The 25,385-nt window shown below is 49.7% G+C and overlaps 2 protein-coding genes and 1 long non-coding RNA gene across 7 annotated transcripts in view; 1 reads left to right on the top strand and 2 right to left on the bottom strand.

Moving 5' to 3' along the window:
- Positions 1 to 71: 71 nt before the first annotated feature.
- Positions 72 to 18,525, bottom strand: ACOX2 (acyl-CoA oxidase 2). Of its 4 annotated transcripts, none has more exons than XM_090021427.1 (15): positions 18,453 to 18,525; positions 17,371 to 17,531; positions 15,966 to 16,128; positions 13,870 to 14,021; positions 12,880 to 12,987; positions 12,093 to 12,212; positions 11,137 to 11,252; positions 10,555 to 10,727; positions 9,291 to 9,453; positions 8,471 to 8,661; positions 7,055 to 7,216; positions 6,161 to 6,266; positions 3,238 to 3,455; positions 1,850 to 1,982; positions 72 to 438 (listed from the first exon to the last, which is right to left on the bottom strand). In XM_090021427.1, exons 2-15 carry the CDS (start codon positions 17,519 to 17,521, stop codon positions 373 to 375), a joined length of 2,022 nt encoding a protein of 673 aa, XP_089877553.1. In that variant the 5' UTR covers positions 17,522 to 17,531; positions 18,453 to 18,525; the 3' UTR covers positions 72 to 372. The 4 variants fall into 4 exon arrangements, with proteins under 4 accessions (XP_089877553.1, XP_089877554.1, XP_089877552.1 ...); XM_090021428.1 differs by having other exon boundaries at positions 18,376 to 18,482; XM_090021426.1 differs by lacking the exon at positions 18,453 to 18,525 and adding an exon at positions 18,230 to 18,352 and having other exon boundaries at positions 72 to 435.
- The window catches only part of LOC149855968 (uncharacterized), a 228,096-nt gene continuing 209,808 nt past the window's right edge, over positions 7,098 to 25,385 (top strand). Inside the window, exon 1 of the long non-coding RNA XR_016438436.1 lies at positions 7,098 to 7,227. This is a non-coding gene — a long non-coding RNA (uncharacterized LOC149855968). The remainder of the gene's footprint in view (positions 7,228 to 25,385) is intronic.
- Positions 22,266 to 25,385, bottom strand: part of FAM107A (family with sequence similarity 107 member A) — a 46,120-nt gene continuing 43,000 nt past the window's right edge. For both annotated transcript variants that reach the window (XM_090021435.1, XM_090021436.1), the window contains one exon: positions 22,266 to 24,752. In XM_090021435.1, the coding sequence (XP_089877561.1) occupies positions 24,645 to 24,752 (108 nt within the window). In that variant the 3' untranslated portion in view covers positions 22,266 to 24,644. The remainder of the gene's footprint in view (positions 24,753 to 25,385) is intronic.

The following is a 25,385-nucleotide window of genomic DNA, read 5'->3' as shown; positions in this document are numbered from 1 at the left end:
GAAAAGTTCAGTTCCTTAATTCTGTATACGATATCTTATGGGCTAAACAAAATAATGGTCCAGCCAGCATCTTAAGCAAATAAATTCTTTTAACCTGAATATACTAACAGAACAAGAGTGCTAAATATTTCAACCTCTAACCCTATTGAAGACGCAAAAAAAGAAGACTAGGATTGCAATTGAATTCCACCTAATAGTAGACACAGCTGGAAGAGGTATCCCTTTCTTAAATGCAAGCAAGTAGCTAAAATTAAATGTGATAGTTGCAGCAAGTAGAAGTGAGTGGTCTGTTACTGCTCTTGCTAGTGCAATCTTCCACCATATAAGAAGGAACAGAAGAAGATGCTGTCTGTGCTGAGTAGTTTATAATCTTCACAGTTTGGACAGACCATTCTGAAAGAGTGGCTTCAGATAATTTTCATAGACTTGGTTTGCCTGCTGGAAGGGGAGAATGGAGAAAGACAGACATTAACAGGGACTTAAGGACTAGGACAGCACAATGATTTTCTCAGTAGTTCTAAGTGATCTTCTTGGTGCAGGAGCTAGAGAATTTTTTTAAAGGGTCACAGTGAGCTCTTAAGGCCTTGCTCCCCAGTGTTCCCCTTATGTAACTAACTACAAGCTACCAGTCACCCAGACTAGTCCCCAAGCTATTTTCAAAAAGCATACTTTCATTCTGAGTACTTGCCCAGGCCAATTTAACATCTTGTATTCAGTTGTTTGAATACATGATGGCTGGTTTTCAGATTGGATAAAAACATAAAACTGTGTGGTAAAATGGTTAATTCACCTCTAATGCAGTGTAAGAAGTGAAGACAACGAGGCATGAATCTGTTTTGTTTGCAGTCTGCTCCTATTGTTAAATGTACCGCAAGAAGATATTTATTGATGAGTGGTATCCTGATAAAGGTACTTGTGCAGAAAGCAGATTCTGCTACTGCAGGCTGTTTTAATCAGCTACTTTTCCTGTAGTGCTAAAGTGTGTGCACAGGGGTTGTTTTTGTGTGTATCTTTGTGTTCTGGTAGCTCAGGTGTAAAAAAACCAGACCTGAATGTCAAGTAATGGAATGTAATCTGTGCCAGGGAAGTGGACAGCCGCATACTGGTAACGGGCTGTGGAGGCCCCAGTTTCTTCACTGCTCCTTCAAATCCAGCCCTGGTTGCTGGGGACTAAAGGACTACCCCATCTGGTGGGTTTTCAGCTGCCAGGGGGCAGCAGGGCCCGTCACAAGAAGATTGACGTTTAAACAGAGCTACTGGGCTCTTCTGAGACTGCCCAGTGGTGAAACAGCCCGCACAGGGCGTCTCACCTCCCTTGGAGGCCACTCCCTCTAGAAGTGGCAAATCGGCAGTGTGTGAGGAGGCGCGTGGTGGCTGCACTGCTCTGTAGATCAGCAGAACCTGGTGCAGGGGCAGGCCAGCCTGTCTACAAGCACTGAATTGATGGAACAAATGCATGGTGGCCAGTCTGAACGTATCTACAGATAGGTTTCCTACCACTGCCCCAGGGCCAGACCCTGCTGTTCCCAGGGCTTCTGCACAAGGAAGAGGGCAGGTGACTCCCCTGTGCAGCTCTCTGTGCTTGTGTGGTGCCCCACTGCATGGCGTTCATTGCAACACCAGAATCCAAGATGCCCTTTTCTGAGCCCTGGTTGCAGCTGGTGCAGCTCCTTCCTGAGCTATGAATTGGGGAGGGGAGGAGGAGGTTACCCTACTCCTCTCTGGACTCAAGGCTGTCACCCCACTTAGTTTCTCTGGTTTACATAGTACAAGCCCAAAGGACAGACAGCAAAGTTGGTTTGCCCTGATGAATGCAAACTGGGGAGGTTTGTTTGCCCCCGGCCCTTACCTTTGTGTTAGATGGTGACTTCCGAGCCCACTGGTAGAGTCGCCGGTAGACATGTCCATCGTAGCTGCCCAGCGCAGAGTTCAAGGTCTCATCCGTGAAGTCAAAAGCATCCACTAGTGGGACAGCGTCTTTCCTAGAGGAGCAAAGGAGCTGTGCTTTTTACACGATTAACAAAGTCATTGCTTTGCACTGCCTGTGGATGGGAAATAGCTGCTAAATTTACTAAGGAGTTAATTTCCTTAGTCCCCAACTCACCAGCTGCTTTGCACTAGTGTTTCTCTTCTAGGGGCTGGTTATGGGCCAAGCCCTACTCCTTTTCCTCAGAGGCAGGCTGCGCAGTGCTTGGTGTTTCTGGACTGTTCCCTGCGTTAGGACTGAAGGGCTGGCGTGTATCGGTTTGCTCAGCAGGCCTAGCAGCTGGTGCTGCAAGCTTTGCACAATGTAGGTACTTCCATTGTCTCTGACCTTCTCCAGAAAGCAGTTTTCAGCCTCATAAGCATCCTTAATGAATGCAGTTGAGTTGTTTAAACCAGGGGGATGCTGGAGGGTGCCTGTGCCCCACCTGCCTGACTGGGAAGTCCTGCACATCTTTTCACAGTGTCTGATGAAGTCAGCTTCAGTCCACAAAAGCTTGGGCTGTGTATATCTCAACTTTGGTTAGTCTGTAAGGTGGCTACCCTGGCTTCTACTCAAAACCAACATGGCACATTATATCTCCCAAGCCTGTGCCCTGAACATGGGCTCTTCCCTCCTCTGGGTGCTAAGAGCAGCACAGCAGGCTGCATAATTGCAAACATTTTAGAAATTGAGCTTTTTGCCCTTGAGGCAGTTTTTGCTCTGTCACCTAATGTCCTGGCTTCATAGTCAGTTAAATTTTTGTGAGTTGTGTCATGTGTTCCTTGGCAGCAGCCCAGTGTCGCACCAGCTGGGCTGTGACTTCTACAGCAGAATATCTCTGTTCAGGGAAGAATTCATGGACTCTTCTGAGTGCGTGTGGAAATGTGTCATGTTTTGTCAGAGGGGTGTAGGTTGTAGCCGTGTTGGTCTGAAGACAAGGTTCTTTGGGTAAATCTGGTATCTTTTATATCTGATATAGTTGGTCTAATAAAAGATATCAGATTTACCCAAAGAACTTTGTCTGCCTATGTTTTGTCAGACACATTTTAGCTGAGTTTAATATGCCTGGGAGTGTACCTTTAGCTGGTGGCAATGTTTTAATTTTAGAAACTGAACTCTAATAGCAGGGGAAAGGGCATTTGGCTCAGCAGTGTTGAGATACTGAACTTGGAGAAGTACAAACATCCTTGTTTGCTTTTTAACATTTTCCCCATCTCGTGGTGGTGGTGGGGAATCCTAATGTGTTGCTTTCTCCCATTCTGATAGCTCACCGTACAATAGCAAGTAGGTCCAAGTAGGATGCAGTCATCATGTCCACTTGGTCCCCAGATATGTAGCCATCATGCAGGAAATCACCCGTGTTTGAGAAGATGCCGTGTAATGCGAAGAGCCCACAGAGATGTTTCATTATTCTTTGGATTCCAGCCTCCTGTCCAAGTTTCTCGACTGCTTCTGCAAAGCTTTTCACAACGTGGTAGTGGCAGTGAGCCTAGAAAACAATTACAGTCGACTGTGAATGCCTCCCCTTGAAGGCCTCCCGCATTAAGTGCTAGGCTGACCGGATGACTGCAACGTTCCTGCAGAGGTTATAGAACCGTCCGCTTGGACTGGCAACGTTCCTCCCAGTCTGTGCTCTTTGCTCTTTGGGGGGCCAAGCCAGCTACATTCAAATTTTATTTCTGCATGCTGGAAGAAACTTGGAGTCACCCTGCTGATATTTATAGCAATGATATAACAATTTGGAACGAATGTTCAGAGTATCGTCAGCGAGCAATTCATCTGAATGGCATGAATGCATTAAAATCCTATTGTACTCACTCCTGGAAAATCAGCATGGCTGTGGTACAGGAACAACAAAGCTGTGTTGTTAAAGATCGTATGTTAAAGGCATACGTACTGGCCTTTGGCTGCTTTACCACTCCATCCGGGAAGAGCACAGACCATCTGCAGACGGCTCCTCAGCTTGATGAAGGGTGTTTGTGCCCGAAAGCTTGCAAAGAAGAATTTTTCCAACTCTTTGAGCTGGTCTAATAAAATATATTGGATTTACCCAAAGAACCTTGTGCTTAGTCTGTCACTCATCCTTTGCAGGGTTTCAGAGCCCCGGGGCCTTGGTCTTTCTTCAGCGAGAGCTGGATGAATGTGCATTTTCCTGGTGCTCTTGTTCCTTTTGGTACTTGACTCTGTCCTACTGCCTGCTGAACCAAAATGAACAGAACTGGCTCCTGCCATTTGGCCTGACCACTTGGCTTCAAAAAGCTTTTGGAGCCCAGAGGCGCCGTGCCTTGATTGACAGGAGGCAAGAGGACCTTCACTGTGAATAAGTAGTCCTGGCTTGAGCCGTTGGGAGTGTGTTAGGGTTGACGTAGCAGTGCCTCACGGGGCAGCATGGACTCCAGGAGACGCAGAATGGAGTTTGAGTCCCAGCCCCCAGCCAGCTCCTGTTCAAAGTAGGCCGGGGCATCTCGGTTGTGACTTTGCTCCCAGGTGGCTCTTTTGTACTATCTGTAGCATGCTTATTGGCTGCAGTCCTGTTGGGTGCCTTGTTTTGCTTCCGGCCCCAGCAGGCTGCCTATGCTGCAGCAGCTAGCATTCACAGCTAGAGCCGCTAGACCCACGCTGCCTTGCTCCAGCTAGCCTGGACGGATCTCTGCACGACTCGCATTTGTGGGTAAACACTCAGGCAGCTGGCCCCTACTGAGCTCCAGGCTCCCACAGCACCACTGCTAGCAGTGCCCGTGTTCACTTGTTCACAGCTGGCTTAGGTAAGCCTGCATGAGGTGCAGGGAGAATGCAGAGCAGGGCATGCCCTCCAAGCCAGGTGAAGCAGAAGCAAGGGCCATGTCTGCATTCAAGCGTGTGGGGCAGTTTTCAAAAGCATCAGAGCAGGCAAATGTCCTGAGTCCCATGCTTGGATGGGACGGGGGCACTTCAGGACACGTCTTATTGGGCATTGATGCAGGGACTGGGATGAGAGGAGGGCCTTGCCTCCACTGAGGCTGCCTACCATTCTCTTCAGGAGAAGAGCATAGGCAGCACACACAACAGGCAGCTAATTGGGCTTAACTTAAGGGCAGAGAGATAATGCCACTTGCTGGAGTTAGCGAGTGGCTCTTGTAAAATTGAATTTGCCTGGGAGGTGGTAATGCAGCATTTGTTCTGTGCACGCTCACAGCACGAGAGCGCACCCCTCCTGAGTGCTTGCAGAAACAGAACCACGTGGGTGGTCATAAGCTTCGACCCCCGGACCACATGCGGCAGCTGTGGCTTCTTGAAGGGAACATCTGACCTGCTGCCTGTTTCCTTCATGCACCCTGAGCCTGAGGGGTCAAGGGAGACTCCATGTTAACTGGTATGTGCCCAGGCTGAAGTAGAGCAGGGGTGTCTCATCAGTCAGGAGAAATGAGTGTCACTGCAATGAAGACCCGCTTAGGAGGAGCCCAGGCCGGAGTAGCTTCTGACTTTTCCTCTTGGGTTAAAAGGAAGCAAGACTAGTGTGCACTTAATGTGGTTGTAACTTGCAAACCCAGGAGCGCCTTTGCTTTTGTCTGTGGCCTTCTAGAGGCTCCGTGACACGTCGAGTTTTCTCATTTCCTGTGGCTGGTGCTCTGTAGCTGTGGTGTGTGGTGGGGCTGGCATGGACTCTCTGGTGGACTCTCTCTGGCAAGGGCAGCCAGGACTTCATTGCATGTCTACCTACAGTCACTGAACAGCCCAATGTTCCTTTAAGCAAAAAAGGAAACAATTCACCCTTCCCACTGCTCTAGTAGACACCAGGGTCAGCCTGACCCAGGGCCTCTGAAACAGCCTGATTCTAGCCCCAGTGTGTAAAAGGAACCATGGCCATTGCTAATGCTAATGCTTGTGGAGTTGAGTGGTGGGTTGCGCCTGTACAGTCCAGCCATTGGGCCTTAAATGGGGAGAGGGAGGCTCTGCCACTAACTGCAGCATGGCCCTGGGCAAGTCACTTCTCTTCCCTGCACGCTTGTTTCCCTGCAGCTGCAAGCTCCCTGGGGCAGGAGTTGCCTCCTCCCCTGTGCCTGGCAGAATGGTGCCCTGATCTAAGCTCCAGGTGCTACATAGTCCAACCAGGAAGTGCCAGGATGCAGAATGAGCACAGCTGGAGCTAGCCGTAGTCCCTGCTACCAGGCTGGCTCAGTTTAATGCACGCAGGGCACAGGGGTATGTACTTGCCTTTGCAGCGTGTACCAGCTGCACTGTGCACTGGTGCCATGCCTCATGCTGCTCTGCTCCAGACTGAACCAGCGCCTGCAGCTTGGCCGCTGCACTGCTGAGGACCCTGGAGGGGAGAAAACACCCTTTTGTACACTGGACATATATGCAAACCATCTGCCACGTATGTTCTGGGTTCACAGCCCTGCTCATACACCTTGATGTTTCTGGGCTTCATTGCATTCTCCATCCCCTGAATGCAAAGAGCTTTGGTTCTAGAGACCAAACCTGCCCAGCTGGAGCCTGTTCTCCAGAGGGCAGAAGTGGCAATGAGTGGAAAAGGGCAAATGAGCATTAAGGGCTGATCTCAGGCGCGTGGCCCCCAGCACGTGGGGCCAGACCCTGCTGCTATGCACGTGTGCCTCTCCAAGGAGCTGCTCTGTATTTGTGCTGGGCCAAACATCAGCAGGGTTCAGCTGGCCTTCCCCTCTGTTGGCAACGCTAAGCAAGGCCTGGTACTAAAGCACCCAGCAGGCTCCTGTGGGAGCAAAGCTTCCATGGGGTGACCTGCATTTCCATAGGACACGAGTGGTTCTTGGTCTGTAGGGGCTAGCCCTGCTGAGGAAGTAGCTGCTGATCATTGTTTCCCACAGATGTATACTTCCCCCCGCCACCTGCTTTGGTGAACTGAAAAGCTGAATGTTAATAGGTCCTGTGAGAGGGGGGAGAGAACCGTCCTACCTGCACAAACAGACCATTGCTGAATTTAAATTGTCATGTCTCTGTCTTTTCTTTAACCCAGGCAGCTGACTGAGTGGCTTCACTGTAAGTGAGGATGGAATTGGTCCCAGGGCCTCTCGAATGGCATGCTGAGCAAAGTCCCCCGCCTGCACACCTCAGCATCCCACGACTGACCTGATGGCGACGTGCTGATAGGCTTCGACATAAACATCTGGTTGGAGAAGATCCCTCTTGTCCCTTACCAGACACCTCTCAGAGTTCACTGCAGACAAATAGGCAACGGATGGAGGGACAGGCTGCCCGGAGCGAGCTGCCCCCAGGCACTTCACCAGGAACCTGGGAACAAGGTAACCATCAGCATAGGTCTCTGCTCTGACTAGCGGGGGGTGTGCCCAGACAGCCACCCCTGCTAAAGGAGGTTGAGACTTGTTGGCTGAACCCAGGTGCAAACCTGGGGAAGTGCATCCAAATGTGTCCTTCAGGCCATGATTCCAAGCCCTGGGAGTCACCGGTAAAATACCAGGCCTCTTCCTGCTGGTGGGTGGTGGGAAAGAGGTCGGTCCCTCTCCTTCTCGCTGTGTGTACTGCTGGTTAAACCCACCACAGAGTGAACAGAGCCCTGACACGCTAGGCCTGACTCTGATGTATTCAGCAATGCAGAAATGTTATTTGATGAGAATTGTTAGCGCCGATGTTGCAGTTGCTATTACTATGCTGCCATCTGTGTGATAATGACCTGCGTTATCATCTTCAAAATGCTCTGTGCCACAGAGTTAGAAATGTTAACGCCAGTTTGGGTTTAGTGGCTCTTTCCTTTTCTGAAAAGCTTGTGGGTGCCTGTGAAATGAATGTGTGCGTCACCCCAGAGACCGAAGTCCCCTTTCCTCAGAGCAGATGCACATCCCTGCCCCACCGATGTGACTCAGCTGTGACCTGGATCAACTCTTTGCAGGTGTAAGAGGTTACAGCCTTTTGCTTTCTTGGCCTTCTTGGTGGCAACACTAGCCTGGTTAGTACATGTGTATGTGTGTGGTCGTGTGGACCTCTGCCCCCTGGGATGTGTGCTAGGCACCTTCCATTTTAGATGAGTAGGTGCCAGCTTTGTGACTTCAGTTAGTGTTATTGCTGCCCCTTTACTGGGCTTTACATGCTGTTGTTAATTGTCAGACTGTATATCCAAGATAAAACAACATTATTGGAACAGGGCAGGTCCGAGAGCAAGTGGAACAAGTTTGCCTTCTTGTAACTAAGCTTATTTTACAAGTCTCTTAAAAGGCAGTGCATCCCATTCAAATCTCTGTCCCTGCCTACGTAACATCTAGCATGTTCGCCCTTTGCTCCTAAATGATGAGGTCATGAAGGGCTGGCACAATGTCCCTGCAACCCCCTCCTCCATCACCAGAGTATTTCAGCATGTCCCAGCCCCTCAAACAGCAACAGTCATCACGTTCCTCCTTTTCTCCCTCCATTGGGAGGGAGACCTGAATAGCTCGTGACCTGTGGTGCACTGATGAAAGGGCAGCCTGGGAAAGAAGCTGATCTTAGCTGTGTCCGAGAAGATGCTCTAGAAAGCAAATAGGGGGTAGTTACCTGGCTGTCTGCAGGAGCAGAACCGTATTTTCCCCTTCATATGTACAAGAAGCTGCAAGTCTAGTATACAAGGAGGGGAGTCCACTCAGCAGAGAGTAACCGTGTCCGCCACATGCCTTGCGACAGGTCTCCACTCCTGCAGTGCTGTGCTCAGTAACAATAGCTTTGAGGCCTGAGGAAAATGCATGAAGCTGTGCAGGGGGGAGAAAACATTAGCACCAGAAGGTTTTTGCAATATTGTATTGATTAAGGCTAGTACACCTCTAAAAAACAAAGTGTTTTTTTGCTAATACGGTTCATTGCACCCACCGGCATGTTGCCTGTTTCTCTGAACCCAGTCACCATTTGAGTTTGTGGCTTATTGCACCTCTATTCATGGTGCACTCTGTGAGCTCTCACTCCTGCAGTCAAGGATAGGATGTGGCTAGCTGCATGCAGGCGATACTTTCATCAAGGCACCAATGCACCGTACTCAGCAGTTTGCTCCACCAAGCAACATGCTGGTCCATAGCCCAGATGTATGGCTTTTTACTCAAGAGGGAGGCTTGAGGCAAACCCTTTTCTATTCTGAGCCCCAGAATGAGTGATCTGGGGTTTTCAAATGGCGTTTTCTGTTCTTGGACAGAAAGTTCTGAACTGTAACATCTGCTCTGCCACTGGCTCGCAGCATGGCCTTAGACAAGGTATTTAATCTTTGTACTGCAGTTCCCTTGGCTCTCTGATGGGGGTAGCAATGCTCCACCCCCTTGGTAGGGCACCTAAAGAGAAAATTACAGGATGGGTGCAAATTATAGCAATGATTATTTTTACTGCAAAGTACCTCAGGCAGTGAATCAAAGTTTTTCTGCTTGATTTCTCTGTATCCTTTGCTGAAGAGTTCATTCATATATTCATTCATGAAGTGAAAGGCGTAGGCTGTTGCCAGCACAGGTAGTAGCTTCTGTTGCTGTGTCTGATAGTCCAAGATTTTTGCCTCTTGGTCACTGTAGAAGGATGATTTATTTTTATAAAGCGTGGAAAACTGTGGACAGCAATAGCAGTGACTGTTAGTTTAGCTTAAAATCCCTTGGTAATCTAAGAATCCCAGAGCATTTTTTGATTTACGAGCTGAATTGTCTGGTTTTGAATTCAGCTAACAGACTGCCGACACTAGTAGCTGTTGCTGAAGCAATAAAGGCTGGGGAGGCAAAGGTGCTTCGCCATTGTTTCTGATGCAATAGTGCGATAAGGAGAACAGTAAGCCTAAGGTGACTAAGGATCTAAAGAGCAACAACTGCATGCAGAGATTGCCTTGTATCCTTATCCACGTTAGTGGCTTGATCCAAATGGCCATAAAACTGAAAATCTCCCTTGACTGCGGTGTGCATTTTTTAATGCAGGCTGCCAGGAAAAAAGGGGTAAAATCAGAATTCTTTTCTGCAAGCCAAACTTTGGTATCCTTTTGAAATTGTCTTGACCTATTTTCTTAACTTTTCTTGAGCGCCTTCATTTACCCGTTACTTTTTCTGCTGCATGGAGTTCTTGGGGACAGTTCAACTTGCTACTGAAATCGGACTGTTTCCCAGGCTGGGTCCCAGGCACTAGTACCGTGGGCGCAGTGTTTGGGTGTCACAGTCCAGACAAACCACATTTTTGCTGGAATTGCCTATAAGGCTCTTCAAGTGACTGTTTGGGGCCTACACGAACAATAACCGTTCAAGACAAAAATGTTCTTAAGGATGTGCTTATAGCGGTCATAAAAAGTCTGTATTGCACCATGTAGCTGTTCACTAGGCAATTAATTTAGCGTCAACTTTTAATGGCATGGCAGGTGGGCACGTTCTCTAGGTTCTGCTGGGTTATGTGATCGTGTGGAAAGGCCAGTTAGGGCAGGGTAAAAAACGGTCTTTCTTGTCTGTGCAATACACACAGCTCAGCCATGATCTTGGCCAGTGAACATCACCTGATTGCGAATTGCAAGGGAAATTGCTGATATAATTTTTTCTGTTTGTGGCAGGCCATAAGCTGATGTCACTGCAATGACGTCAGAGGTGAAAGATAGAAATAAAAGTAGGACCTGGCCTGTGACCCTGAAAGTCCATTACCCAGGCTTTAGCTCACTCTGCCGGCGAACCACAGAGTATCTGATGGCGATGGTGCATGCCTTCATCAGAGTGGGCACAACTTCATTGGAAAGCATCTTAACACGTATTATGATCATGTTAAAGTAGTTAATCTTCTCAGAGCCTCGCTTCACATATGTACCATCTGCTAGGACCTGGAATTTGACAGAGCCGGTAACAAGATGTCATCCTTTGAAGTCTTAGAACAGTTTTCATTAAAATAGAGGTTTTGCTGGTATTTCTGCAGTGAGCAAAATGAACACTCGGTGACAATGGAGCTAAATATTCTGATACATGGGTGTAAAATGACCCATGCGAAGAGGTACAAGGTCTTTCTTCTACTGACTCTGGTGTATTCTGCCTGAATCCTAATCCTCCACGCAACTCGGGAGAGGGTTAATTTTGGATTCAGAAGAACGCCCCCCCCACCGAACTTCTCACCCTAGTGACTTCGGCAGGCGTTGAATGCACACCTGGGGGCAAGGTCTTGCCCTAAATCTAGAAGGGCCTTAATATCCTTTCTGGTACCAGGGTGGGAACCCGATGGGTGAGTTGGTAACATACCTCACAGAACCGGCTCAGCATGTTTTCCCTAGGAACGCGAACGTCTTGCAGTAGCAGATAGCCGTTGTCAATGTGGTTGAAGTCCATTTTGGGGCCAATGTCTCCAACAGTTACTCCTAAGGGGTGGGAAGATGGATCCTATTTACTTCTTCCTCCCTGTTCTGTAGCAGGTTTGGGGACTTGGGGCAAGGTGCAGTTCACCTCCTCCAGTTTTCCCCTCGGGGGAAACTTTGAGTGGGGAAAAAGGGCTCTGAGTCCCAGCCCATCTGCCTACCCTACCCACACGTGTACTGTTCATGGCTGGGGCTGAGCTGTTAATACATAAATCAGAAGCAGCAGCACGGGGCAGGGATCTCAGCACCCCACAGTTGGAAGGGAGGTTTCATTTGGAGTTGCCTGACAGTGTTACCAGTGATTCTGCCACTAACAGGCTTGGAGCAGATCCATAACGAGAGCAGCACGGGCAGTGCAGCCAGAAAGTGCAAAGTAGTGGAGGCAAGGCTCAGAGGTCTGAGAAGGGAGGCTGTGAGGCTGCATCACACCAGGGGCACTGTGCTTTTGCTCCCGAGCACAGCAGCGCTGTGTGCATGTGCTCTGGGGTGCATTGATCATGCGAGTGGCAGTGCTGTGCCTGCTCCCTCCTAGGCCGGCAGCAGGATCAGCCTGTTCACGTAGTGCTGTGCATGGGCAGTCAGTGCTGCAGGGGCCGGGGTGCCTGTGGCCGCACAGGTCAAGAGCCTCTGCTGGAACATCTCTGGCTTGGGGTGATCACAGCTACGGGTGGGGTCAGTCCCGGCTAGTTTTGGACTCTTTGTGGCTCCTCAAACTTCAGAAACTTTCCTTGCTCTGTGAGATGCTTTGAGGAGGTCTCATGGCTACCTGTAGCACTGGCCTGGGCATGAGCCCAACATCCAAATAGGTATTTGTGGAGGAAAACAGCTGAAGAGCCACTTTACCTGGTGCAGGCGAATGGTCATGGAGGCTACGGATCTGGACAATGAAAGGATGCACGCCATAGCACTTCCCTTTAATGTACAGCTGGGCAAATACCACGGTGTGGGTTGCTGATCTGCCCACTGCAAGGGGGAGAAAGCCACATTGCTCTGAGGCTGTATACAGCAACTGCTTCCCCAGGCCACTGCACCGGACACAGCGGCTGTCTGGCATGTGACGGGCAAAGCAGTCAGCAGTGCTTAGGTTCTTGAGAGAGGCACAGTCTGGTGGGCTACATGTGGACAGCAGGAGCCACGGCATCCTGAGGCCTGACATTGGTTCTGCTGTTGACTTTCTGAGTTATCCTGTGCAAATCACTTAGTCTCTCTGCCTTAGTTTATATCTGTGAAGTCGGCATATTTCGCCTGTCTCTTGGGGATCGGAGAACTAAATAGTTGGATATTTGTGCAGATTACCCTCTGCAGGAGCTGTGGGCTGAAAGCCTCTGGCTTGTGGTGTGCAAGAGAACAGAGCAGCTTCCTGAGTCCTCCACCCTACTGTTGGTGCGACTCTGACCCTTTCAGAAGTCTTTGTGTTGAGCTTATGACCCTGCTTGGGGTTGTGACCCTAGTCTGGGAACCTCTGCACCAGAGGCCATGATGGTCTTTTGGCCGTCCTACTACTTCTGATAAGCCCTCCATCAGAAAGTTTGCCCATTAACATGATACATACAGAGTTTGCCTTCATTGACACCCAGGGGCCCACACCTCTAGTAGGAGTACCAGTCTGCAATCTGGGTTTGACACTTACAGTCTCCAGGCCACCACTTCATCGCAGAGATCTTCGGCGTGTTCAGGACAAACTCCTGGGTGGAAATGTTGAAAGTCGCTGTTGTCTCAAAACCCCGAATGTAAGTCCCTTTGCAAGAATAAATGTACATCCTGGCTCAGCATGTCAGAAGGGTCATTTGAGCAAGAGGAGTCAGGCTCCTCCTTGCACAGATCACCCTTGCAGCTCTGCCTTCTGCCCAAGGAACTCCCAGGACTCCCCTGCAGAAAAATGGCTCTGGCCACTTCTGGCATATTATGAGCTCCCCTGCCTGACCTGGCTTCTCCCTCACTGCTAAGGACTGTGCTGTCAGTGCTGGTTCTTGCACCTCATTATTCCAGAGGCTGTGGATTATGATGGGCTCAGTGATTAGCCTCTTGAAGTTCCTGGGGCTTTAGACTCCAGCTGAGTTGAAGTAATTTCTAGAAGCTCATGTGGACACCCCCAACCATTTGTGGCTTACTCTGAAGGGCAGAGCTGCAAACCAGGCTGGTTTGTTGCCCATCTCTAGAACAAACCAGCCTGCTTCACTACCTGTTTCTAGAACCTGTTTGTCAGGCAGTACCACCCTGATGCAACCTGGACAGCTCTCTTCAAGCATGCAATATTTAAAGCCAAATGTGTGCTCCCAACCAGTTCCCTGGTCCTGGTGACTCGCTTGTGTCTCTGTCATCCAAAAGCTAACTCTACCTCTTCTCTCTCCTACTCCCGTAACTTGCAAGAATCAAAAGCCACTTAGCCCAACTTGCTTTTCTGCAGCTCTGGTGATTTTTTTTAATGGCCATCCATAAATGAAAGTGGAAGAACGGCTCCTCTCAACCTCTGAACTCAAGTTTTTGAACTTCTAGGTGAGTGCAGCTCATTGCCCTAAGCTGCTCCTCTTGGGGCCAGATCCTCAGATGAAGTCATAAGGATAAGTTGATTTACACTTTGTGGGCCTGAGGAAATGCCACGTGTCCTCTGCAGCCTTACCATGTCCCAGCTCTGTCTGAGCATAGCTTCCTAGAATGCGGTAGTTCTCAGCCAGGGGTATCCACTTGGCCGTCTGCTCATCTGTGCTCAGTGCCAGGATGCTCTCCATAAAGATATTGTGAAGGTTGAAAGCAACCTCCCCTCCAAGTGCCCTGGGAAGAATAAATGGTCACTAGTGACACAGGGCTGCCAGGTCCAAGGACACTGTGTGTGTTGGGGCATTTAACAGAATCCAGTTGCCGCCCACCCCAAATGGTCATTTCCCTTTGGTGTCAGAAGGTGCATCTGGCCTGGCATTGCAGGAAAAAACAGTTCTCCCATTCCTTTTAAACCTTATGGCCACACATTTGCATTTTCACAGACCTGTATTTTGCATTTTGGCTTCTGTTCTACCCAGGAAAGCACACAAACACCAACAGACTTTTTCCTGTGCCTGAAGGAGAGTGTTTGTGCCTGGAAGCTTGCATAGAATAATTTTTCCTACTATTTAGTTGCTCTAATGAAAGATATCACATCTAATATCACATCTACCCAAAGAACCTTTCTGCCTATGAAAGCTTATGCATCTCTGTTGTAGTTAGTCTATAAAGTGCAAATCAACCCTGCCTTCTGCCTGACTTGTTAACCCCATTCTTCTCTGTCCTGATGGGAAACACATTTATCACCTGCTCACACATCCAGACTTGGAATTTTATCTCTGCCCAGGCAGGAGGGGAACCATTTAACTGGGGAATGGCAAATGCTGTACCTGTATCTAAGCAGGGGATACAAGTGGTATGGACAGCTGTGGACCCCACCAGAGTCTAGCCTCAGGAGCATGCGAGGCTTTGGAACATATTTGGAAGAAAGGAATGACTAAGGACCTGGAGGTAGAAAATGGAATAAAATACTATATGAACTTCCCAGATTAACCTGTTGTCTTTAACTTTTCACCTGGTATCTTTTCTGTTACGAGAACTGATTTGCTAGGCAAGTTAAATGCAAGAGACCCAATCTATTTGAACTTTAGCAAAACATGAATACAGCACCCTGTGAGACATGACTAGAGAAGCTGGAGACGGTGGGGGGTAGAACACAAATTGCAAGGGGACGAGGGCCTGGCTAGAGGGGACATGCCTGTGGGTTCTGCTGAAGGGAAAAGCATCGGGCTGGATGGAAGTTACTTGTGGGGCGCCTCAAGGTTTGGTCTTGTTTCAGAGCTTCTAGGAAGACCTCGACCCCCAAAAGTGCTGATGAAATTAGCCACTGACATGGAGCTGGGAGGCATTGTTAGTGCTGACCTTGCACCAGAAAGGACGGGGCGACCTTGCAAACTGGCTGGATAGAAATGGGATGAAACCCAATAGCCCCAAGTACAAGGGCGGGCATGTGGGGCCTGCTGTGAACAGGGAGCTCAGCAGTCAGAAATGACAACAGGTGAGAAGGTCTGGAAGTATCAGTCGGTCACAGGATGGCTGAGGAGCACCCATGTGCTGCAGCCTTGGAAGCAGCAAACACGGTTGTGCAATGCATCAGGCATCAGGCTAGCAGACAAGGAAGTATGAGTGGCATTCGAGAAGCCAGGTCCTAACACAGTCTTCTGATGGGAGCCACAAGGGCCAGAAGCTCATGGCTTTTAAGATGAAGCAGATCATTTGGTCAGAGGGGTTGTAGGAGGTGAGCATCTGTGGCAGCACGGGCTGGATCTCAGTGACCCTAGAGGTCCCTTTCCATCCAGCGTGTTGTTACTGGGGTCAGTTCCTGTGTATCCCAGGTGTGTCTGGGAGTCCCTATGGAAGTGGTGTGTGTGTGAGTGCGAGGGCAACACGGCAGGCCTGGGGAGGTGGCTATTTACAGGACCCTGTGCTCTGCTTGTGACTGTGTGGAAGCCGCTGCATGCAGCTGCTCGAGCGGGTGATACCAGCAGGCGCGCTGCCTCGCCAGCTCAGTGCTGCAGCAAACACCTGCGCGAGCTTGTGCCGAAAGCCTGTCAGTTGGTCAGTGTGCCCCATGGGCCCTGTAGATACAGGTGTCTTAAAGAGAGAAATACTGAGATAAAAGGAGGGAAGGGTGAAAATGCTGGCAGGCATTTGGTAAAAAGAAAATAAACAAGGTACCTATTGCAGTACTTGCGTTCAGACCCAGCCCAGCTCCACTTCATCTGGTGCATCATCTTCTTGAGGTGCACGGCCTTTTTGACTGCTGCTTCATAACTCTCGTTCTGGCTCAGGAAGTACTTGTCTTTCCTGCTAAACACAGGGTCGCTGTGAATCACAGCCTCTGTAAAACAGAGCGGGCAGTCAGCTTGCCTCAGGGAGCTCTGCTCCTGGTCGGACCTGTTGTCTTCCTTCCACAAAGCCCGGGCCCCGTGCAGGACCAAACACAACCTCTCTTACTGTGCTGGTCGGTTCAGTGTTTGGCCCCTTCCTACATTTCCTCTGCTGCAGGTTGAGGCCATTGCTCCTAGTCCTGTCCCCTCTGGCCACAGAGAAAAGCCCATCTCCACCCTCCTTATTATCTCCCTTCAGGTATTTGAAGACTGTTATCACATCTCCCGTCAGTCTTCTCTACTGTGGGCTGGATAATCCTAGTTCTTTCAGCCTTTCCTCGAAGTCTTGCTTCCCAGGCCTCTAATCACGATGTTGCTCTACCCTGAACTCTCCCCAGTCTATCCACATCCTTCTGGAAGTGCAGAGCCCAAAACTGGATGTGGCACCGCAGGTGAGGCCTCACCGGTGCTGAATAGAGCAGAAGAATCTTGATTTGCAAGTGATGCTAATGTTAATACAGCCTAGGATGCTGTCGGCTTTTTTCAACAAGAATACCCTGTTGGCTCACAGTCAACACGTGGTCCACTTCAAACCCCAGGCCCTTTCCTGCAGTACTGTAATCTAGCAAATCATTTCCCAGTCTGTAGTTGTGCATGCAATTATTCCTTCCCAAGTGCAGGACTTCATACTTGTTCTTGTTGAATTTGACCTGGTTAGCTGCAGACCGTTTCTCCAGCGTACCCAGGTCATTCTGGATCCTAGCCCTGTATGTCCGCACCTCCCCCAACTCGGTGTCATCTGTAAATGATTGACATGGTGTGTGTTTGCCAGCTGTTCTGGCTGTCTGACACATTGGGGAATAGGGCAAAAGACTGGCTGTTTGTGTCCATCTGTCCTGCTCCTCACACAGCGGGTCTTAGTGTACCTGACTGAGCTGGCAGGGCAGGATTTGGATCTTAAAGCCTCAGTTAATGCAGTAACTTTTCAGTTGTAAATCTTGATTTTTTTTACATTAGAAACTGGCACTGAGAGCTGGTATTGGCACATCACTGCTCACATGGCTGGGCATGAAAGGAGCACCGTCTAAAAACACAAGAGTGTCTAAATAAGGGTGGGTATTAAGTCAAGTGGAAATAACAAGCTGCTCGGGAGCCCAGTTCCCTCTGCACAGCCTTTCTCTGGCTATAAATCATTACGAGCGTATCTGCTGCTTCTAGTCAGGCTTAGTGCCAAGTCTTTAAACCCCACTCACCTACTGCCCTTCGGACACGTGTGTTCTCAGCGCCTCCATCCAATATGGTAGTGAGCTTCTCTACATCAAAGGAGGGAGTTTTTCTCTCAATGTCGAGGTCGGGGTTCACATCCCTGCTGGCCGAGCTCCTGAGATACCTGGTTGGGGCCATGCTGGGAGGACTGCAAAAGGATGGTGCAGATTAGTCTGCTGGTCCTGGGGAGCGTGTGCAGCAGGTTTTAAAGCATGTTAATTAGTTATCACGTGTTTAATGATTTCCTTATAAGGAGGAAAAGCTATATCAGACTCTGAGGGGTTACACTCCTCTTTGATTATGTCTCTCTTTCTGGTCAAAGTCTGTTTTTACCGGGTTAATGATTCCAGGCTAATATGCTGCATGTTAGCACTGCCAGCTAAGGGGTAAGCTAGGAGCGATCTTCCTGAATATTTCTCCCAGTTCTAGTTCTGATACTTGTCTGGTTTTTTTGTGTGTATGCTAGATGGTGCTTTAATAAGGTGGGACTGGCATTCTTGGGCTTAGCAGAGCCTGGAAAACAAGGACTTGGTATGTGCAGAGTCATGTAGCGCCAGGGAAGCGGAACGGACAGAGAACGAGCGCTGAGGATTGCCGGCAGTGACGCTCTCCCGCGTCCTCTGATACAACCCCGAGTGTGTAGGGCTGGCGCAGGGGTGTCTAGTGGACTGGCCCTAGCCTAAGCTGTGCTGGAGGCCAGACTCAGCCCTTTCTGACCTTAACCTCCACCTCTTCTTAACGACTGAGGGTTTGCTCGTTCATTCCCAAACAAGAAGCCCTGAAATTCATCCTGCAGAGGAGCTGCCTGTTTTCACTCCAAGGACATCCAGCTTTGGGAAACCTCACCAGGGTGATCTTGCCATCAGGGGTGCTCGTATTTAGACACTGAATCCAAAGCCCAGGCCTTGTCCTCTGAGCACAGAAGCAGCCCTCGGTACAGAGCAGCTTGAGGAGACAAGCGTAACTGTGGCCTGCCCTTGCTGTCTGCTCACCAGCACTCAGAGAGATGTGGCGGCGTGCTCCCGTGTCAGCCTTTAATGCACGAGATGCAGACACGAAGGGCACGTACCTTGTCCCTGGAAGTCGGCAGAAGGAAAGATGACATCTTCCCCTGTGCGCAGCTGGCTCAGACTACACTTCCCAGCATGCTGTGTGGAGCCTCGTGGCTTGCGATTAACTCTGTAGGCTTTGCTAGCTAGTGTGTGCTTATTGCCACTGACCTCTTCTGGTTGGTTCACAAGCCTCTCGGTTTGTGCGGCCTAAAGCCACAGCTTGCAAAGAAGCCTTGTCCCCTGAACAGTCTGACGCCGAAGTGGCAGCATTTCTTGGCTTTGGCCATCCTCTGACGATTTTCCTGCAGCCGCCAGCAAGTGCTATAGGGTGCAGCACAGCAGGATAGTGCAGTGATTCTCAACCAGGGTGCTCAAGCCAGAAATTAGAAACAGGAACCCAGGGGGCTAAAATGTTCCACCCTGCTGTGGCCTTCCTGGGTTCTCTGCAACAGAAGAACTGCTCTTGTATTTGTTTGTAGTCCCTAAAATTAGTAAAAGCTCAGAGCTGGCATTTTCCAAGGGCCTTGAGTGTAAAAATGTTGAAACCCACCATAATAGCAGCTTTGCTCTGAGGGTCAGAGGACCTTGGATGGCCCCAGGTTGCATCTGGGCTGCAATGCTGCACCAAAGAATCTCTTTTCAGGGAAGAGGCATGGTCTACCCTGCCCTGCCCAGAGCCAGCGTGAGGCTCCTGGTCCATGGTGGTTTGCAGCTGAATCTTGGTCTGCTCACACCCACGCTGAAGTGAAACACACAGGCCCCATGCAGGGCTCAGCATGCACGCTCTCTCATGTAATCCCCATGGGTCCAGAGCACGGTGCAGGGAGCAACCAGGGCCGTAGCCTGGGCTCCCACTAGCATGTGCTGGTGCAAGTTGGTGTCGGGGGGAAGGGGCCCATGCCTTGCCCCTGCCCTGGAGCCACAGGAGGGTTTTCCAGAGTGTTGAAAAAGGCTCTGCTTCTAGGGGCATACCTGGCAGCAACCCAAGGGATGAACGAATGGCTGGCACTCGATATGCTTTCAGACATTGTGAAACCTTCTTTGGCTCCCTTTTTGGCTAAACTGTGTGATGTTATAAACAGCCTTGAAGGTGTGCAGGGCCGGGTTGTTAAAGCCTGACAGCCAGGGCAGCCCCAGGAAGCGGGACATGTGGGCTAGGATCCCCTCGGGCAGAGCAGAGCCTTGAACCCTGGTCTTCCACGTTGTGATCAGTTGAGACTACTGTAGAAAAGCAGGGTACATTGCTGAAAGGCAGCTAGGTGTTTTCCTCAAATAACACTTGAGGGGCTGGTTTCTTCCAGTGGTGCTCAATCTTGTGACCTCCTGGGCTGGGTGAGTGGCTTGGGGCTGGTCCACAAGCTGGACCCAGGAGGTTGGCCCCAGGATCAGACCCTGTGTGCCTGGATTCTGTCTTGTGCCACCCATATCCCTTCTCACACTGCCCAGACCCCATCTTAGGCTGCGCCTGGATCAAGCCCTGTGCCCGATCTAGCATGCAAGGCTGTGCTGCCTGCCTGCAGGGTTCCCCACTGGGGCTCACTGGAAGTGATGGGATTTGTTTGCAAGCAGTGACTTTAGGCTGCAGCTGGCAGCCTGGTGAAAACCCCTCTGTGCATTTTGGGCCAGGCTCCTCTCTCTCAGGGCTCAGCAGCCAGGAGTTTGTGCAGAAGGAAGTCCCGGTACGTTTCCCGCGGGGCTTGGTTCTTGTGAGAAAAGCAGCCAGGGGCTTGGTGCCCAGGGCAGCAGCATGTAGGAGACCTGTAGGGGCCCTAAGGCAGTGGTTCTCAACCCTTTTAGACTCAAGATCCTCCTTGTTAAACTCAGGTCCTCCCTTGGAAAATGCCAGCTCTGAGTTTTCATTTGTTTTTTTGAGTACAGAATAACATAGCAATTCTGGTGCTGCTGCTGCAAAGAGCTCAGCAAGACCCTGGATCCAGTCTGACATCTCTGGCTTTCTCTTGTGAGTGGTATGTAGGCATTTGCACGCAGACCAGTGCCAATGTGGCAGATCTCAGGACCCAGGCGTCCACAGCTCACGTCTGTGCTCAAAGGTGCTCGGCGGCAGTGGGACCGGTCCTCCTTGCTGGCAAAGCGAGAGCCTCTGCATGCCTCCTGCGAACTGCTGCAGTGTCTTCCCTGGGGGAGCTGCGGGGCTGGCTGTGGAGTTTGGGGGGCTCTGGAAAGCAGCTCAGGGCAGAATATTTCTTCCCATTGGCTATTTTTGAGGCAGTGAGTCCGAGCGACTTGTGGGGAAGGGAAAGTAGGTGTCCTTTAATTGGCAGTTAGGTCCCAGCAAGCCATCAGGGTCCTCTGTGGGTGAGTGTCATGAAGTCCATCTGCAGCTGCAGCGGGCTGGGAGATTGCAGGGCCTGGTAAACCTGTGGCAATGCGAGGAACCCAAGCTGTGGGGTAATGGGAATGCAGCTTCAAGGGGCAGTTTCCCTGCCAAGAACACTAGTAATTTATCTGAGAAAAAAGGGGCTCTGTCAACATGAAAGGCTAATTGTGGCATTTGGGCGTGAAGGGTGATGTATTTTACTGCCTGCAGTTAGTGTGGTCAGTAATCCGATTTAGACAGGAGCTGTGATGGCTGAGAGGTGCGAAGCCAAGACATGTTTTATCACATCCAGCGCTAAGCTGGCTTTGTATCTTAGTGACGGGTATGTTCTCCAGCAGGGAAATAGTACAGGCTTGCAGGCATGCCTGTGTGCATGTGTGCGCTTGGGAAAAGAGGCAGGTAGTTGGTTTTAGCAGCATGGAATAAAGATCTGAAGTCCCTAATCCAGATTGCCTGGGGCATCTGAAATCTGAACCTGGAGCTGGATTCTAGTGTCATGAACAGCTGGTTTCTGGGCCCATGCCCTGGGTCTGGGCACTCCTTAATCAGGAGATTTCCAGTCCAGCTGGGCAAGTTACAGCTTCAGCTGCTCTTTAGTACTGAGAAAGGCATGGTCACCTCCCGCAGCACTACCAGTGGGCAGGAGGCTTTTGAAAAGTTGATGAACAACAGGTGATAAGCAACAGACAGGCTTTTACTTTGTCTTCCACATTAGCTGTTCCACATGAGGAGCCAAGCAGTACAGTGCCTGACCCAGAGGGTAGGATGATGAACTTTCTTTTGCATTATTTGTCAGATTGGAACGGCTTTCCCTGGTTTACCATGGTTGTTTTGCTTGCTGCTACAGCCAGTTAAGGCTTCTGATAATGACAAAAAAATCACAAGTGTCTGGGTTCCCTTTCCACGCAAGCAGAACTCTTAGGCTAACTTCATGAGCAAGAGAAGTGTGACGAGTCCCATTGCAATCATGGGTGCTGTAGGAGGCCCTTAGACAGAATAACTGCTTGGATATAGTCTTGTCCAGTGAAAACAGCTGAAAGGGCCCCTCTTCCTGAATGCTTGCATGTACAGGTACCTTGTGACCTGGCAGGAGGTATGTGTTTGGTAGAATAGCTATGCTCCAGGGGCTTTCTTATGTATGAGTTCAAAGGCTGGGAGTTCAGCTTTGTATGTTTTTCCTCTACAGCAAAACAATTTCTTTGATATTTGCGTAACTGATTTTCCAGAAATGGGATGCTACTCCTGGCAGTGTTTGAAAGAGCAAGCCAAAGCTTTGCCTGCTAAAAACTTTAAAAAATCATGACTTCATATTTTGGAGGGGAGAAAGGCCTTTTAGTACCTATGTTTTTTGTACACCCAAAGTTTTCAGGAGTTCTGGGCGTACAAGAAATGCAGGATTGGGTGCCTGGAGATGAGAATGCAGAGCCTGTGGACCAGTCGTTGTCAGATGTCAGTACTGTACCTTCTTGTTTGAAATCAGTTTATTTGGCTGTTGTATTCCTTCATCCACAGAGCCTTTTCAGTCCTTAGTGGAAAAGAACAAAATATACAATGTGGACAACATGGAGAGGGTCCAGAGGAGGCCACCCGCATGATCCGGGGACAACAGGGCAGACCCTACAGTGAGACACTGCGGGACCTGAACCTGTTCAGCCTTCACAAGAGAAGGCTGAGGGGGGACCTGGTGACCGACTATAAACTCACTAGGGGGGACCAGAAGGGTTTGGGGGAGACACTGTTTCCCCTAGCGACCCCCCGGGGTAACAAGGAATAATGGACACAAGTTATTGGAAAGTAGGTTTAGATTAGACATCTGCAAGAACGACTTCACGGTCAGGGTGGGTAGGATCTGGAACCAACTTCCAAGGGAAGTGGTGCTGGCTCCTACCCTGGGGGGCTTTAAGAGGAGGCTTGATGCCTACCTGGCTGGAGTCATTTGAGCCCTGTTTTTCTCCTGCCCAGGCAGGGGGTCGGACTTGAAAATCTACAAGGTCCCTCCCGACCCCACTTCTATGATTCTATGATACAACCATCACTCAATTTATTTGCTGATCATATGTCTTCAGAAAGGTCTGCATCAAGTAACGTGAGAAGTGACAGTTAATTTGAATATGTGTGTGCATGCACATGTGTGTGTATGTGTATATACACACATTTATACACATACACACATACAGCATGTATACCAGGTAGGCTGGTACGTGGCATAAACTGTGCAGAAGGTTGTCTTTTCACTAATATTGGGAGCTTGAATTTTTTGCGTAAATCACATTTATTTAGGAAAGCTTTTTATGGGCATACTGAATGGAAGTTTAAGCCCACAATTTGGAGTTCTGTGTACAAAATAAGGCAAAAAAGAGTTTACAAAATGTGTTGATGATGATGCTTCCACTGATGTATAATGTTTTAATGTAATGACAGCTGGTCTTTCTTTCCTTTGGGTTTACACATTCTCCTGTAGTGCTCACAACCCCAAACCCTCCTGTCACCAGACTACTGGTTCACACACAAAAGCAAAGCCAAACTCCAGCATTCCCAGCCAGCCAGCATGTCAGGACATACAGGCACTCTCAGTGGTGAAAAGCAGTGGAGGCTTCTGCAATTTGTGGTTTTAGCCCTGTAAGAGCTTCACCAAACCACGGGGTGAGGATGCTGTGTGTGAAGACAATGCAGTTGTCTTAGCTCATAAAAGCATAACGCCTACAGCTCCCACCCCATGAGACCCCTACCCTCTGGGAGAACTCACGCTGGGAGGGGAGGGAGCGCTCTTCCCCAGGAGGGAACTAGGTTGTTTTGCCAGTGTTACCGCAGCTGTTGACTGTGGCCAGACCAGGAAATCTGGGTGCTTGGTGTGGGCCGTTGGGGCGGGGGTCCCCATGTAGTGGAGTGGGGCTTAACTGGTGCATGGAGTCTGGTGCAGGCTGTGTGCGTGGGAGAAGCAATGTTCGTTTGTGTCATTTCTTGGAGATGTTTTGTGAAGGCAACTGAACTAGGGCCGTACACCTTCAAAGGAAGCAACAGAGTTAGGAAACCCAGCCCTGTTTGATGTGAACAGTTTCATCTAACCCAACACCGCTCGGGAGACATCACACCATGTCCTCCACAGCCAGGTATCAAGTGTACCTTGGCCCTTTTCAGCTGGTTACATTTCTCATATAGGTAATGAGCACAGGCTCCGCTTGGGTTGGTTTAATGATGACCTGAAAAGCCTCGTTTAGACTCAAGGACATTTGAGCTGATTTCAGCTTTCATTTGGTCTTTGGTGACCATGCATGAGAGAGTCCCAACACAAAAGCTTGTGTAAAATAAACGTGGCGGGAAGAGAGGCAGTGCTGCGAGCTGGAGCTCCCGGCCACCCTGGCCATTCCCTGCTGTATGCAGGTCCATCCCTTCAGGGTGTCACCTGGAGGTTTCCAAGAAGCTCTCCAGCTGCTGCCCTGTACCCGGCAGTGCCAGTGACAGGAGTGCTTGCTCTAAGATTTAGCTCCAGGAATGGTTCACAGACCTAGGAGAGTCTGCCAAGCCTCCAGGAGTGTCCACCACTGTAAACTGGGCAGTGTGAGTGTATGCCCTACCTCAAGGGGTTAGCCATGAGTTAATAGGGGTGGATGTTAGCATGCACCCATAATTAGAGAGGAAAGCTTCCTCATCTTTTCATATGAGTACTTCTACTAGTAGATACTGTGCCGTCACCGTTACCATACCCTGTCCTGGAGGAGAAAGCCCTTGTATGCATTTCTACTGCAGCAAGCATTAATAGCAGTAAGTAGCCCCAGAGACATGGTTGCAAACGTCCACCACAGACAGAGATGTCAGTGTACAGGTACTAGCTCCCAGCTGGATGTGACCCAGCGTTTAGCTTTGGCAGGTGCTACACCACTTTTTCCTCCCCTGTCAGTGTTGCCGTTCTTCTCAAGTTTGCCTTTACTTTAATAAACTCTGGTGCATGCTCTTCGTGCTTCTCTTCCTCTTTCTCCAGCTGAAAACAAGAGAGCAGCAAATGTTATCTGTGCATGGTGGGGATGCAGGAGAGCACAAGCGCACTGCACTGGCTGTGCTGCGGTGTGCTGCACCCTTACTTACAGTCCTCAGACTCTGGCTCCAACTCCCATCTCTTTCATTCCAGCAGCACATGAATTACTTCATTTTCAGGTGCAACCAGGGTATCTGGCCACAGGCAGTGTCGGCGTCATACATGCAGGGACTGCGTTTGCAAATCTGGGCATTAACTTCCCAACCCTTGTATCAACAACCAAATCTCCCAAGTGTGACCCAGCCTCCAAAACAAGTGCACTCTCCCACAAGGGTTAAGGTCAGGGTAAAAGCAAGACTTATGCAGCTCTGAGACCTTTGGAAGACAGGTCATCTTCCTCCTACCACAGAAGTGTTGTTTGATGAAGAAGACTGGTTCATGTCCTTGCCTGCTAACTGGTGCAATGGTTTAATTAAAGAATTATTGGCAGTGGCATGGGTGTGAAGATGAAACCCAGCAGAAGGAAAAATCCTCTTAATTAAGCTACCAGGGCTGAGAACATTGAGTTCAAAGCTTTGTTCTTCAGCTGTTTATTTTATTAACTGCCTTTATGCCGGTGTGGAATTGGGATGTCAGCTC

The sequence above is a fragment of the Crocodylus siamensis genome, chromosome 11 (assembly GCF_052110815.1).
Source record: "Crocodylus siamensis isolate JL-2025a chromosome 11, ASM5211081v1, whole genome shotgun sequence".
NCBI lineage: Eukaryota > Metazoa > Chordata > Crocodylia > Crocodylidae > Crocodylus > Crocodylus siamensis.
Note: the sequence above shows the minus strand (reverse complement) of the source record. Positions and strands in the feature narration are given on the sequence as shown.

Coding starts and splice junctions, on each gene's coding strand:
- ACOX2 (XM_090021425.1), bottom strand. Junction 11,253..12,092: donor TGACCATTCGCCTGCACCAG/GTAAAGTGGCTC, acceptor CCCACCCCTTAG/GAGTAACTGTTGGAGACATT. Junction 7,217..8,470: donor CTGCTCCTGCAGACAGCCAG/GTAACTACCCCC, acceptor CCTTGTTCCCAG/GTTCCTGGTGAAGTGCCTGG.